We start from the raw sequence: 16,640 nt of genomic DNA, 5'->3' as shown, positions 1-16,640 counted from the left end.
TCATTGAGCTTATTCTTCCTCTCTTTTGGGAAAAAATTACATTTCTGTATGTCAAGCATAAATAATGTGACTAAATAACAGTGACTACAAATAGACAACAAATATGGACCCTACATTCATCCAGTAGTGTAACTAACCCATTATGCATTGTATACACAAACTCTAAAGAAAACCAGTGACCAGCTCTGCTGGAAACTCAAAGCCAACTTTTAGAGACATTTTTACATATTTCCATGGTTATAGGTAGGTACAGGAAGGTGTATTTTTGAGACACCTCAGTGCTTTCACAAGTCTAACAAAGAGCCTGAATATTCTTTACATCCAATGTACATAACTCATTTAGATTACTTAAAGAAAACCCAGTATTTTAAAATATTTAAAATATTTGGAAAGTAATTGTTTTCTTGAAAATAATTGTTCGAAGTTGTTTTAGAAGGGTTTTATGGAAGAGTATTTGAAGAGATCTGTATTACAAAACAGCCAACTAACAGAGCAATTGACAGTTCTGGTAGAGCTGGGTACTTACAAAATGTTAAACGAGCAGTGGCTTTCATAACTTGTGGTTATCAGCTGCTGTGCACTCTGAAAACTTTTGAAAATTGTTACTCTGTGAAAGCACAGTGCTTTCAAAGAGTAATAATGTACAAATAAAAACAGTGACATTTACTCAAGATTTCCTTGGAAAAATTCAACTGATCAGAGCTGAAAGTGTTGCAGCAGTCAAATCCCTGTTGGAGCAAGAGGAGGGGCACATCCTGCATCACTTTTGGCAATCTGCTGTGGCACAGGTACTAACAACAGGGCAGTCCAGTTACAGCCAGCACCCACCACAAGTGCTACAGCAATGAAATGTAGCTGGGCTGTCAAGCTATTGCATTGACAAAGTCATTCTGTTTGACTCACAACACCTTATAAATAGCTTTTTTGCTTCCAGATGTGTAAATAGATTTAAAACTAATTATAGTGTTTGATCTGTATCTATTACCAAGATGTACAGCCAAAATCACAAAGCCTAATATTGAAACTCCACATCAGGACATCCTTGGAAATTACATGTAGGGAACAAAATCCATATTTTTCACTTTACTATTAGAGTTTAGTTTTTGTAAATTTGAAAAGAGATTTTATGCTTACTCTTACAGGAAATACTTTCAGATTTATTATTATTATTATTATTATTATTATTATTATTATTATTATTATTATTATTGTCCTACTCTCCTCTTGTTTTGGAGAAGACATTGCTGAACAATTTCAGTTTTGCATTTTCCACTCATACTGCAATTATTCTGAACACAGACTTCTCACTGTTTATGCTTTGTCTGGCTTCTGTGATCTCTGCCCTTTCAGCCTGAAGACATGCAGCTGGGCAATATTTTCATATCCTTGCCAGAAGGAGAAGCCAAAACACTTTTCTATAGGGGGATTTAGTGGGGAGTGACTTCCCAAGTTGGCAGGTGGGCATCCTGCAGTCGAAGAATGGCAGGGGTGGCTACCAGTAAGATCAAAATAGAGCTGTGTTGCTGTGCTGAGCACTTTCACTTCATGTGAAGGAAATGGTTAATGGTTTGTGTAAAACATAGTATCAGGAAATGTAAGAGGTCCAGAGAGCCCCAGAGCTCTGCCAGGGGGTCAGTGTTTCCCAGGGGGCCTCTGCAGGAATGCCAGGGAGCTGGCTTACCTTGCGTGGCAACCTGCAGAGAGAGAAACAGCTGGGAAGGGCTCAGGCGTAGGGCGGGAGGGCGCAAAGCGCAGAGACAAACCCACCCCACAATTAAAGGCTTTTAAATAAAACCCCCCAGAACCAACGGTGTTCAGATAAAACCCATCCCAGAACTGACCGTGTTTGTGTCACACACCCCAGAACTGACCGTGTTTGTGTCACACACCCCAGAACTGACCGTGTTGGTGTCACACACCCCAGAACTGACGGTGTTTGTGTCACACATCACAATATCCAGGAGACCGAGGCACAGCCGCGCTCTGCTGTCGCCGGCAGTGCAATCTCCCCAGCTCTGCTCGGCAGGAACGCCCAAGGGCAAGAAATTATGTCCTCGCAGTCTATTAAAAATGCGGATAACAAAGCACATGATCGCTTCCTAACAAAGAGGAAGGAGGTTTAGCACTGCTGATAACGCCGCAGCCCGATTGCCGCGGATGCGCGGGAGGCTGGCGGAGCGGAGCGGAGCAGCTCAGCCCAGCCCAGCCCAGCTCAGCTCAATTTAGCTCAGCCCAGCCCAGTTTAGTTTAGTTTAGCTCAGCCCAGCCCAGTTTAGTTTAGTTTAGCTCAGCCCAGCCCAGCCCAGCTCAGTTTAGCTCAGCCCAGCCCAGTTTAGTTTAGCTCAGCTCAGCTCAGCTCAGCCCAGCCCAGCCCAGCCCAGCCCAGCTCAGTTTAGCTCAGCCCAGCTCAGTTTAGCTCAGCCCAGCCCAGCTCACTCAGCCCAGCCCAGTTTAGCTTAGCTCAGCTCAGCCCAGCCCAGGCCGTTTATCTCTCGGGCTTTCACTGCCCCCCGGCGGGCAGAGGCTCTGCAGCCGCTGGCCGGAGCGGCGCATCAGGTGTGCGGGATCTGGGGATTCGCGGGATAAAATCAGCTCAGCAACACTCATGGAGATGTCTTGAAATGCTTTTTGTCTTCTGATTTCTAGACGCTTAAAGTGTGTTAGGCTCTTCTTGCAATAACAAGGGCTACCCCCTTAGAGGTAGGTTTTATTTAATCCTCTTTTCAAAAGGAAGGGTTTTTGAGAACAGCAAATAGCACAAATCATATAATTAAGCTTCTGAATAGTGGTGATACGATTGCTGGTGGCTGACAAAGTTTCCTTGTTTAAAACAAAGCTTTCCAACATGCTAAAGTTTTGATGATTCCTCTACAGCCAGGCTTGTCAGAAAGATGAAATGATATACCCAGCACAGTCAGAGTGCTCAGTGCTCATCCATATCACAGTCCCCATATGACAGCACTCCCTATCAGAAGTACTTTAGATAGTTTCCAGACTTCAAGTATTATTTAGTGTTTTGTCACAGAAGGGTTCTTCTGAGCACTTAAAAATACAAAGGGATGTGACATCAAAGCACCAAGAAAGTTCCAGATGCAAACATGAAGTATGTGGCTCATAGTTTGTACAACACTTTCATTAGGACTTCAGACAGAAGCATCCTTTAGGGTTACTGCTTCTAGTCTTTGCAAAAGTAAACATAACTTGGTCCTGGGTATTTAAAGGCCACATTTTACTTGGAAAAAGAAAGTCCTTTCCAGCTGGGCATAGTCAGGATTCCTGTTTTGCCCATGCACCAATGTAATAATTTGGATCTGGAGCTGGAGCTCAAAAACTTGTATTCCTGACAAGTATTAAAGTTACCAGAAGAGTCACTTACTAGCCAGTGGCAGAAGAACAAGATTATCTTCCTCTTTGACTTATTACTGGATGGTTCCAAAGGCCTGCCAGGCACTTAGCAAATATCCTTGGTGCCCTAAGGCCCCAGTGGGCATCCTTCTGTCAAAGAATAGATGAGAAAAACAGAGAAGCTTTTAACATCAAAACCTTTTTGGTCAATGTAATTTTTCTGGGAGCTCTGAAACTCAGGATTACAAGGAAAATGATTTATCAGCTCCATGATTATGTTCTCCATTTCAGGCTGTAAAGTAGCTGCTCTGAAGCAAACATGGCATAATCTAATCTACTTTACTGAAACAGCAGCTGAACTAAGCTTTGACAGTGTCTCTCTCTCTTTTTGTCTGCTCAATTCCTAAACTCTAAGTGAAGTTTGAGCTTGAGAGGGTGCAGAATACAATGGGTGAAACCAAAGGCAACATTTATATGAATCTTAATGAAGTTGAATTCTCAAGCTTCAGGTCCTCTGCAAGTCAGACAATATCTGCATTACATGAGAATTTGATGTAACATTATGATACTCTCACAAGTACAAAAGGTTGTATTTTCCAGTACCTGATTCCCCTGTGACCCAGCTTTTAAAGTCATGATTATGAAAGGTTTGGGCAAGTGAAGGAAGTGTATGGAAAAACAGTGCAAATTGTTTGCTTAACAGCATTTGCTTTTAGAGCACGTCTAGAAGTGTTAAAAATATGCTTCAGATGACGGGAGTGATTCATGACTAGACAGCTGCTGAGAGAGACATCACTGACAGGAGAGAGGGGGGGAGAGCATGTGAGAGAGAGGGAGAGATATTTGACATGCAAATTACTTGGAGAAAAATAAATTAAATATAATTTCTTTGGAGCTTTAGAAATTAGGGATTATTTTAATGACTTTTGAATTGAAATGAAGTTGCATTTCCTGGAGCTGTCAGAATTTCAGTGCCCCTCAGATCTGCCCCACAGGCTACAGTTGTTATCCAGCTGATGCTATGACTGCCATCACTTTCTGGGTAGGAAAAGGTAATATCCTTTTGCCCATGTGGCATTTTGCAATATTAAGAGACTGACTGCTGCATTTCCTGGCAAGTCCTGACTTCATAAATAATGCAATTTGGACACTGGTATCCATCTTTGGTAAAAAAAATTGAATAGAATTGGCTGGAATCAAGTCCCTACTCAACAAGTAGAAGGGATAATTTCCACTATCTGCATCCACAGAACAAATCCAGAAAGTGATTGATTGATTGAAATCCAAATCCAAAAGCAATGACTAAATAATTTAACAACTGAATTTGAACTTTGATATTCTAGTGATATACTTTGTGTATACTATAGTGATGTACTTTGATTTTCTAGTGATATACAGCATTCCCCATCTAAAAAATATCCTGGCAGAAGTTCCCACCTCTGGTCTGTACCTGCAGTCCCACTGCTTTTCCCCATCCATTTAGCATGGATCTGCTGGCACAGCCCTCAGCCCCTGGGCACAGGACTTTACTGTGGCAGCAGACCAACAAAGAGCAATCTTCATTGATTTTCTGCTTTGATATTGCTAATTTCATAGATGTTTACAGGAATATGACATTCCCTGAAGGCCCAAACTTAGAATTTGGGTATTTGTCAAAACTAGTCAGCCTTAACCTCGGCCTTTTCACAACTCCACATATGCATGCCTTCTGGATGATTTAATGTTTATGATTGTTCTGTTGGCTTTTTTCCTTCCTGAAATACTATGTCTTACTTTTTGTACATGGCAAGTGAATATGTGGAGGGCATTTATTCTGAAGTGGAAGTAAACCACAGTAAAATCAGCTAGAACTCTCTGCACCTAAATTTTACAAATTTTCAATCACTTCTAAAATAAGCATGTTAAACATTCATATATTTGCACTGAAAAAGCTAAGCTGATTTTAGAAAACCAAAATGATTAAATCATAGGCAATTTGTGCTGACCACCTCCCTTTTAGAAAGGGCTTTTTTTCACGTTCTTTGTTTCACCAGAATACAGATTATCTATTTGAAATACATGAACTGAATGGACTTCCCATTGAGGTTAGTGTATTCTAGCATTGTAATAAAGGTTATGAAAAGATGTCCGAGCACCAGCTGGCCTTCCTTTGATCCTCTCCATTCTTGTGATGATACATTTTCACACTTAAGATGATTCCCTTCTACCTCAAAGGCTGAGAGCTGCTTTGGTCCTTACAAATATTAACTGCAATCACAATGACCTATCTTTCTGGTTCCAGTCATCTGTTTAATATAGAGTGGAAGGTCAGAACTACATTAAAAGGGTCTGAAAGGCTTTATTTCAGTATACTGCCCCATGCAGAGCTTCACAAAAAGCTGGCAGACTTGTAGTTCATGCATGCACGCTCCTCAGCACTGCATTGTGTGCTTCTGTTAATGGGCTTTTGTAACCTTCCAGGAAAAATTCCCTCACCAAGTGAACAAAACTCTTGTCAGATCTGAACACACATGTGAATATCAACTACAAAAAAGAAGAAAAAATTATATTTAAACAGTAGGGGTACTGTCTTCAGAAAAAAAAAAAGGATGTCTGAGTCACTAGCTTGTGTCTTCACTAGGCTGTGTTTTACAGGTAGTTTTTAGCTGTTTTCTAGGATGGAGATTTAATAGCAGAGGTGGAAACCAACTGTTTAGAGAAGGCAAATTCAATAATAGATGTCAGTAAGGATTAATGAATAAGGCTATGGACCAGAAAGCACAAGTCTGTGTGTACCAATACAAAGAAATTTATTTGCAGCACAGTGGAGCACAGGTCACTTTGAAGTCATTAGCATACTGAATTACCAAATAGCTGCATCTGAGGCACTTCAGTTGTCCTTAGAATACATTTCCCAAGCTATCACATTCTTCCCTTTGAATCTGTCTATAAAGCTCATGTTTATTTGCTTTCTATTAATTCTTCTTCTCTCAGGCAGCTACTTGTCTTGCCATGTTTATCTAACATACTACTTCCCAAACAAGCTCTTTAGCTAAAGAAAGCTAAATATCCAAAAATATCCCAGCACACACTCCAAAACATGGAGCCTGGAGACTTTATAAAGTTTTACAGCTCTGTTCACCTATATGCCTCAACACTTTTCCTTCCTGAGCTTGAATATGTTAACCTCTGGGCTGGATTATGAGGGGTGGGTAAGGGGCATGAAGTGAGCAGCAAAAATTGAATGCAGCTGTCCACGTATGAATGGAGCTACCCACAGTGGGGAAGACAATGCAAGGAAAGAAAAAAGTGGATTCCAGAAGCAAATGGCCTATGGGGCCAGTTCCACTTGCTTCACACTGATTTTGTCTTAGATTTGGCTTGCTCTTGTATATGCCACTTCGATGTTTTGGGAATACTTCATGTGTAGCAATTACTTCCCTGTAAAATTATCAACAGGAGTTTAGGTGTATTTGAATTTGCTGAAGAAGCCATGGAAACAAAGCACAAGTGCTCAGTTCTAAAGCCTGACCTCTGAATTTGAGAAACATCTAGTAGGCCAGGTTTAAAAAGAGTGTGAGAGAATGCAGATGAAATGTTAGACCACAAAAACACTCTGTGCTCAATGGCAAGCAGTAAGTCCTGCCTGGTAAATTTCTCCTTCCTTACACAACTTTTTCAGTTCTAACTAAACTACAAAATAAGTCTCAAGCAGAGGATTTTTTTGGGGGGAGATTTTTGAACTTAGATTATATGTCATTGTGGTGATGTTCACAGGGGTCCCAGGACGAGAGAAGATACGAGGATCTGACTCCATGTTTCAGAATGCTTGATTTATTATTTTATGATATATATATATTATTAAAACTATACTAAAAGAATAGAAGAGGATTTCATCAGAAGGCTAGCTAAGAATAGGAAAGAATGGAATGATAACAAAATCCTGTGACTGACCAGTGAGTCTGAAACAGCTGGACTGTGATTGGCCATTAATTAGAAACAATCACAGGAGACCAATCACAGATCCACCTGTTGCCTTCCACAGCAGCAGATAACCATTGTTTACATTTTGTTTCTGAGGCCTCTCAGCTTCTCAGGAGAAAAAATCCTAAGGAAAGAATTTTTCATAAAACATGTCTGTGACATGTCATTATATGATGCCTCCTTTTCTTGTGTATACACAGTAACCATCCTCCCATAAAAATGGCAGGTTATGTTTTGTACAGATTTAATGCTCTTTAATCAAAATAAATAAAAAAGCCAATCAAAATAAATTAAAAAATTAAATCAAAATAACCACAGTAATGCCTTCCAAAGTAAAGCACTAATTTTATTTTTTTTTTAATATGGTTCAGGAGTAAAATGACAGATATGTCCGCCCTGAACAAATCCAAACAAAGCCCTGAGTGGTCACCTGCACCTTCTGTAAAAAAAAGTGATTCTGGTTTGCAAGACCAAGAGCAGCTCTGAGCTGCAGGATAATTATTGCAAGAAATAACAATTAATAGTCTTCCAATTTCACTAGGCTGGGTTGGTTAACATCCTCTTCCCAAAATATATATATATATATATATTTTTTTTTTTTTTTAATAGCATATCATTTACATCAAGTAGAATGGTACCACGGCACTGTCTGGTACTGGCCAAGGGACCAATGCTTACCCATCCCCTCAGCACCCTGGCTATGGTATTTGTGAGCTGTAGCTATGGATGGGTGTCTGCTGCTTGTGGAATATCCTTGGCTCAGCACTGGTGTCACAGTTTCCACCTGCTCCTCAAAGCCACAGGGGTTCCTACTCCTCTCCAGCTCTGCCAGGTTTATGGCAGCATTAGGACTGTCAAACCTTATTTGCTATTCCCACTCAAACACCCACTTCATTAAACACCTACAGGTTGGCATAGGTAATTATGATGATACAGGAAAGATCCTCTTTCAAGGTCATTTTCTGTTGATGTCTCGCTGACAAAAGCTCAGGAAATACTAAATTGACATGACAGACTGTATTTGATTTTGGAAACACAACAGCAAAATACATTTTTTTCCAGTCAGGCAGTGATATTCTCACTGCAGAGTGGCTGCAGGGATGGGATTTTTTATACTCCTTACATAAAAATTCATTCTCTTCCATCTGACTCCATCCACCTACTAATCTTTTGAATTTTCTCTCTTGCTCAGCTTTTCCTTCAAGCCAGTTAGAAACAGCAGTTCTTAGTGCTCCTTCCCAGTGTTGTAACTCCTCCTTTTTTCTGGTTCCAGCTGCACAAACTCAGATGGAACAGTTTCCTCCTACCAATGTTTGCTCCACTTCCTTCTCAAATATGCCACATTGCAACGTGGTGTTTTAACAAACCCTCCAAACTGCAGACAGCACTCCCAGTCTGGTGGCAGCTTTGAGAACTGTCATGTTTCTGGTGTGAAACAACTCTCACAGAAATACTGCCAAGCAAGGGGAATAATCCTTAATGCAACAGAGCTGTCCTCATGGCATAAAGCACCAGTACTAATCCATGATCTGATCTAATCTAGGTGTTTAGAAGCATCTCAAGCTGCCACTTTCCCTTTATGACAGTCTTACACATTCCTCCAGACCTCCAACACACTGTTAGAAGAGCACAAAGGTTGCAACACGGTTTGATTTAAATTTACCCTATAGTGACTCCTCAAAAATGCAACAGAGAAAGCAAAATCACTGTGGAATCAGAGACAATGAAAAGTTAGGAGGTTTAAATTGCAGATGTATCCGTTCCAAGCAACAAAATCCTTGTGGCAATTTCTATTTTCTCTTGGGATAAGTAAATTTAAAAATAGTTTCTGACAAGAGGAAACCTACAGAGCTAGTGACTGGCACATCCCCACATTTTGCCTCAGGCAGCAGTGCAAGGAAAGCAGAGTGAGAGTGAGCATGAGCACACGTGGTCAGAACTGTAATACCTGGACTGTAGAATGGCACATGGGCAATTCCCACAGGGAACTGCAGTGTTCCAAAGCAAACAATGCAAAAGGCAAAGAATGAGGGGAGAGCTCAGGGTCAACCTGTAGAAAGTGCTCCCTGCTTAATCTATGTGGGACTGTGTTCAGCTAGACTAATGCTATTTTTAACACACACACACACACACACACACACACACACACACACACACACCCTGCATAAACTTTGTTGTTTTGATTTCACTGGCTGGAAAAATAGTGGTTTTAAGTCTTCTGTATATGTGCACTACAAGAAAAGAAAGGTGAAAAAAATCCCAACTTGCTCTCCAGTGCAGCTGATTTTTTTTAAACTGGTTGGTTAAGGTAGTAAAAAAGTTTTTTTGTAACATTAAATGACTATTGAGAGAAACGTGTATCTTTTGAGACTCACACAGACACTGTAATGGGCTGCCCCTTTTGTTTGAAGAGGGTCTGTAACTCTGGCCAGAAACACTCTCTCATTTGAACTCAGGTTGAAAGCAGTTCAGGAAGGTGCAGGGACTAAGTAAAGGAAGCCAGCAAGTGAAGCCCCAAATTGTAGTGTATGGTGGTTAACACAACAAGAGATGTAACAACTAGTTTTGAATTCTTGGGGGGGAAAAAACACCTTAGAAAGACAGAATACTATATTTTCCAAACTTTAAATTTCCACAGAATGTCACGTATCTGTAGCAAGCAGTTTGAAATGCCACAACTATTCAAAGCACCAAAGCAGAAACAGGCCACTCTAAGCAACGTTTCTGTCCTGTAAGTCTATTTATTCCATTAATCAGCCAATGTCTTATACTCATTCAAGTACAAGACAACTTACTGGTGTACTGATTGCATTTATTTTATAGTACAGCTCTTCTTGTGATGGCATCCCCTTTAGCATTGCAAAGATACCTGGAATAGATGGAACTACTGAAAATCCTTAGAAAGACAAAATCATCAAGCAGTGTAAAACAATTTCTCTTTATTCACAACTTGATCTTCGCCTTCATTTTACAAATAATCTGCTGTGCAAAATAGTTTATAAAATACTAAAAAAAAGCTTTTATTGTAAAAAAATAAAGTTTCTAGATATACAGTTACTTCGCACTATCACAAATATTGCCCAGTATTTAACATTTAAATTCAATGTCACAATACTCAGGTCTTGTAACCCAATGACCCTACTGGTAAGAAAGCCACTACTGAAACTCAGGTTCCCTAGGGATAGGTTAAGCATTTTCCTCCTGTCATATCTACACCATCACACAGCTCTGATCACCCATGACTGGAGCTGTATCCATATCATGAACTTAGACACTGGCCATCCTTTCCTCAATTATTAGGTAAAAAAATTCCAAGTTAAATGGTAAATTTAGTCGGCAGCAAATTTTAGTAAACCTTGGCAATAACACAGGAGCTACACAGTGCAGTCACAGAACAACAAAGGTCCCCAACAGTGCATTTAAACTTTGCTGAGAAGCAGTGTAAATAAAGGCAGCCTACATGTGGTTCTGGGAACGAGCACTCTGATTCCTGTCACTGTCCAAGCGACCTGGCCTAAAAACTCTCTGTGCTCTCTCTGTGCTGCAGTGCAATCGCAACCACGTTAGCAAGAAACGCCTCTGAGAAGTTTTGGTACAGTCAGCTGAGCCCTCATTGCTCCAATTCACTTTCATTTTGCAGGGTTTTCATGGCCAAGCCCCAGAGGGTCATGCTGGAGAAGAAGGGGCCCTCGTTACTCTTGTAGGCGGCAGAGGCGGCGCGGCTGCCCAGGGGCTCGGCGCAGGGCCCGTCCAGGCCGGGCACGGAGGGGCGGATCAGGGCAATGCCCTCGGCCTGCAGGGGCTCCTCTGCTGCAGACACATCCACCTCTGGGTAAGCGTATGCTGGGGGCGCTGCTGGGGCCTGCTGGGCCTGGCCTTTCAGCGCTTTGGCAGAATCCACGGCGAGTTTCTCTGGGTTTGCCGAGTCGTGGTGCTGGATCATGGATCGCAGTTTACAGTAAGAATCCGCCGAACTGTCGAATTCAGGGGAGTTTCCAGCGGGATTAACGGGAAATTTAACAGACACTGGTAACAACGTAACAGACATCTCTGGGCCAAAGGAGTCCGAGCTCTGGGACTTGTCAAGGTCGGGCGTTTCAATCCCGGGTGTGAGCTCCTCGGGGGCCCGGCAGTGCATCTTGCTGTGCCGCCGCAGCACGGCCGAGCGCGTGAAGCACTTGTTGCACGTCTCGCAGGTGTAGGGCTTCTCCCCCGTGTGCGTCCGCACGTGCCGGCGCAGGTCACCGGAGCCCGCAAAACACTTCCCTGCAAGGGACCAGGGACACGTTCAGATATTGCTCTCAGCACAAGGGAGTACACGTGTTTTAGTCTTGGCATTTCTGCTGCTCAGAGTGACCCCAAGATACGTACAAGTCTCTTTTCCCAGCCGTGCAGTTGAAGAAGGAGTAAGGATTCTTCATTTCTCTAGTTCTCAAGGTTGTTTATTATTTCTTATCTATGACATTCCTTCTCTGGCCTGCCAAGGTCTGTTCAGCAGGTCAGACAGAGGCACACTGACCGCCCTCGGAGGCGGTGTTGTCTTTTATACTAAAAACTACATGTACATTATTTACAATAATTTCCTATCACCTATGTTAGACAGTTTGTCTCTACCCTAAACCAATCCAAAAGTGTCACCATCACAGCAGAAGATGGAGGCCAAGAAGAAGAAGAAGAAGAAGGAGAAAGGCTGGACACACCCAGATTCCTCCATCTTGCCTCCTGAACCCCCATTCTAAAAACCCCAAAATTCTACATTTTCACCCTGTGATAAATTCATTATCATTCTACTTAAACTTTCGTGGCTTGCAGAGCCTCATATAAAGTTGGTAATTTTTTCTATGGATCAAAATCAAAGGCACAGGTGGTCTTGGGCTCTGTGCCAAGGTCTCCGAGCCCCCTGGCAGGGTCTCGAGTCCTTCAGGGTAGTCAGAGGAATTTCCTGGGTTCTGACATTTTAATTACAGAAACTATCAAGCAATAAGGTATTGTATGTCCCATCATTTATCTAGAACAGGTTCAAACAAGTTTCATATATTTTTACAATTCCACTAACTTGTTTCTTCTTGATCTGATTTTCTAACTTGTGTTTCCCAATGAATGGGTTTAGTTTTTGTCTCCCGAGACAGAGACAGGAATATCCATTAGTACTTGAAAACTGTGAGTGCTCTCAGTTTGCCTCAATCTTAACAGAGAAAAAAAAATTAAACTATCAATTTAATTTGTCTGGAAAAACAGTATACTGATAGGCTTCTAAATATATTTTTCCAGTGAGAGCTGCATCATAGAAAGAAATGGTTTGTTCATTACCAAGGAACTACTCTGAAACTGGTGACAAAGTTAGCTTTTTTGTTTACTTTAGTCTAACATAATGCAGCAGTCCTTTTTTACATTCTGGCCAGAGAATGTGTGAGAAGTGTAATTTTTTATTGCTGTAAATATTAGAACACAGAAAAATATTCAACTGTTGGTCTATCTTCAAAGCTACAGACTCAAATAAGCTCAATCATCATATTGCTAAGAAAAGAGTCTGAAGCTGAACCAAGGCAAAGTGTAGGACAACAAGCAGAAAAAGAGAGAATTAATTTCCAGAATTGCCACATGATTCAGACACTTCACATTCTTTAAAATAGTAGAAGTAAACTTGTGATTTTTATCTCATTTATTTTGCAAGGACCAACTAAAATGAACCATTTTAAATGACTGCCCAATACAACTGCAGTCTCAATTTTATGCAGCACACTGTTTATTTTGCTGCACAGATTTCTCTTCAGAACAGCCATTAAACATAATGATAAGATTAAAAATTACTGGAGTAATACATCTGGATGTTTTGCATAGTGTGAATGATTTCTTAATGCTTCACCAGATCCTCTTTCCACAAATCAAAAATATTCAAAAGACCACTACAAGACAAAATGAAAACAAGCCTGTTAATGGCAGCAACACAACTGTTTTTACTTTTGTATCCTGTGTATCTATTTCCTCATTCTGATGCAAGGCCTCCTGATAATATTGGCTTTTTCTTGTGCCTTAAGACAGTGCAAATAAAACATACTGCAGCTGGATTTGAACATAGGAAGCTACCCTCCTCTGAAGCTGATTCCTCAGAACATGAATGAAATTCTGTCAAAATAACACATAATGGCAAAAAAAATACTGTGCAGGATGCTAAGTAACCTATGAGATCAAGATATACCTGATCAAAAGCCATTTTCAGACCTCCTGGCAGTATGGCCTATCTAACAGATTTTGAAAATTGGTGTTCTGAAATATTGATCATGTTTTGATTTTATTCCAGAGGCTGAAGCAAAGTAGCAAAAGCTCTGTGGGTGAATGGAATTAAAATCAAATTGTATGCAATTGGAAGAAAAGACCCCATCAATAGCCAAATGATGTCAAACCTAACTTCCCATCAGAATGGACTATTCTGAAAATAAACCTATTTTGAAGCAGCTACTCTGAGCATGTCTGTAGCAAACAAGTTAGCAAACACACACAATGTTGATTCTTCTTACTTCCTTTCTCTAATTTTCAATTGAAATTCTCTTTTAAACTTACAAGAAATAGAGGAGTTTATTACACCAAATGAAAGACTTAGAAGCATGCAAGACAGAAAATTTTGTGACTGACTTTCACAACGTGGTATTTCAACTTTAAACAGTTTTGATTAATTGTTACTCTGCTGACAAAGAAACTTTTGCTCATCATTTGGAAAGCAAAGACAAAACCAAGCAATGCACAGTGAACCTTACCACAGGCTGAACAGCTGTATGGTCTCTCTCCAGTGTGCCTTATCCTGTGCTTGACCAATTTTCGTTGCATATTAAATGACTTCCCACATTCATCACAGGTGAATACTTTATCTGCTGTATGGGTCTTTTTGTGCTCCTTTAAATTACTGAAGTTGCTGAAACCTGGAAAATATGACAGGCTCTGAGATTAAAATGATTCCTCACTTTTCAGTCAAAAAGCCTGAGACAGAAGCTTTGGTTCTTACACACCTCTGCCACAGATATCACACAGGTGAGGTTTTTCTCCAGAATGAATAATTATGTGACGCTGAACATCACCAGAAGCAGCAAATCTGTAAGACAACACAGAAACCCAATCAGTGTCATAAAGCCCTTACTTCCCTAAACTATCATAGGGAAATTGGCTTGAATGAATGCCTGATGTTCTGAACACAGACTATGGCCTAAAATACAGATAAACTGATGCAATTAAGAAAACATTTTTAAACTGGCAATGTCCAATTAAATTTATGCTAGGAAAAAACCTCCAAAAATATTTTTACCATTAATGTTACTAATTCATTCTGCATTTTATGCAATTCCTGCATTAGTGTATTTTTGGTCACCTCTCAGATACCAGAATCATTTAATGCTTTGCTTAAATTTGCCGAATTTCCCATACTTCAGAATTCCATAAAACGTAAAAAAAAAAAAGTATCACCAAATAATGACAAAAATGTGAGGGAAAGGTACAAACCCACATGATTTATTGTGACTCACACCATTCAAAATACACAAAAAAATACACAACACAATACATATAACACAACAAAATACACTCCATGCTATTCTTATCTTCATACCAATACACAAAAAATTTAGACCACAAGCTCTGGTGACACTGATTATCTTACAGCAAGTCAATTGGAAACATTTATGTATTTTAATCCCATCAGCACACATTTAAACCAGCATCTTCTAAACAAAACTGAGCAGCATGCTGCCTTAGCTCTTGGCTTGTAGTTTATCATGAAGATCAGCAGAAAACATGAACAAATTCTTTCATGTTAAGTTTACTAAGATGAACAATTCTACTCACCTTTTGCCACAGATTTCACAAATGTATGGCTTCTCACCAGAATGTCGACGTAAATGTGTCTGGAGATTACCTGCCTGAAGGGAGAGCAATTTAAACATTTAAATATTTAAATTCAGCTTGCCTGTTGCTGTATACAGATAAAAAAAATAATGATGGGAACTATGAGCCTGGCTTTTTATTCCTACTTCTAAGGCAGTGAAGACTACAAAGCATGTATGAACTCAGGCACTCTTATCTAGTAAAGACAGACTACCATGTACTTCAAATTGTTTATGTATGCAATTATCCATTGACAAGAAGAGAAATAGGGGAAAAAATAAAAACAAGAAGCCTGAAATCAAATGCTAAGAAAAAAAAAGACCAATAATTGAAAGCAGATCCAATTTGAAGATTATACTATCTAGAATGCAGTGAAAAAGAAAACTTACTAACTTACTAGCAATATGGTTCATCTCAGTCTCAATTTCCCTGTGCTACAAATAAAATATTGTTACACAAGGATGTCTGAATTCACCTACCAGGTGGTTAAAAAGAAAAGAATAGGGTGACCATTTTTCTATCCATAAAATACTCAGATGCTCCAAACCTGAAATTATTTACTCATACCAAAATAAAATAGAAGTACAGAAAGGAACAGAAGGAAGTACAGAAAAGAACAAATGGGACTACTGCTAACAATTGTATTCCATCTTTCCTCTCTCAGTCCTCTAATAATCATGCTAGTCTAGCCAGCAAGCCAGACAATGACTAGATAAAATCTTCTTACTGAGTCCAACTTTTTTTAAAATGTTTTAAAGCCACTAGTCCTTGTCAATGGCTACTCCACTGAGTCCAGCTCTCAAAGCACAAGACACACCTTGTAGAAAAGCTGCAGATGTTCCATACATGGTGCACACTTCCACAGTCAGTTTTTAAACCTTTCTGATTGATAATTGCCTGGGTTTTATTTATCTAAGGAAACATCAAGTCCTTTACATCGGGAAAGAAAATTTGGGATGCAAAGATTATCATGTCCTCATCAGTCACAGAAAGATAATAAAAATTAGACCCAGACAAATTCCTTCTGACTCATTTAGATAATAAATTACCTGTTATAATCTATCACTGTTATCAGACTGTATAATATCCCAGAACTCCAGTACTACAGACACACACACACACATACAGAGGACAGCATTGAATGGATCAATGTGGGAACCCTGAAAGAGCTTTCTTTAATCCCTGTACACTTTTTCAAATGGTGTCACTGAACAATTGTTTTCTAAGGCAAAACTTTCTAATACTGAAATCTACTTGAAGAGAGGCATTAGATACTTATTTCTGGGGAAGAAGAAGATGAATCATGGAATAATTTTTGCTTTTCAAAGACAAGGGATTTTATGTCACAGTGCATTTTAGAAAAACATACAGAAAAAGAGACAGAACCTTTACTTCTATCCATGTCACAAACAAACCCTATCATGGGCATTTGAAAGTTATTCCAGATAAAGACAAAGGGT

General features: G+C 39.9%; 1 protein-coding gene across 1 annotated transcript in view; it reads right to left on the bottom strand.

Moving 5' to 3' along the window:
- Positions 1–10,232: 10,232 nt before the first annotated feature.
- ZBTB49 (zinc finger and BTB domain containing 49) overlaps positions 10,233–16,640 on the bottom strand; it is an 18,955-nt gene continuing 12,547 nt past the window's right edge. The window contains exons 5-8 of the mRNA XM_054633369.2: positions 15,142–15,215; positions 14,313–14,395; positions 14,064–14,225; positions 10,233–11,574 (exon numbers count right to left, since the gene is read on the bottom strand). Coding sequence (XP_054489344.2) covers positions 10,919–11,574; positions 14,064–14,225; positions 14,313–14,395; positions 15,142–15,215 — 975 coding nt within the window. The 3' untranslated portion in view covers positions 10,233–10,918. The remainder of the gene's footprint in view (positions 11,575–14,063; positions 14,226–14,312; positions 14,396–15,141; positions 15,216–16,640) is intronic.

This window comes from Agelaius phoeniceus, chromosome 4, assembly GCF_051311805.1.
Source record: "Agelaius phoeniceus isolate bAgePho1 chromosome 4, bAgePho1.hap1, whole genome shotgun sequence".
Classification (NCBI taxonomy): domain Eukaryota; kingdom Metazoa; phylum Chordata; class Aves; order Passeriformes; family Icteridae; genus Agelaius; species Agelaius phoeniceus.
Note: the sequence above shows the minus strand (reverse complement) of the source record. Positions and strands in the feature narration are given on the sequence as shown.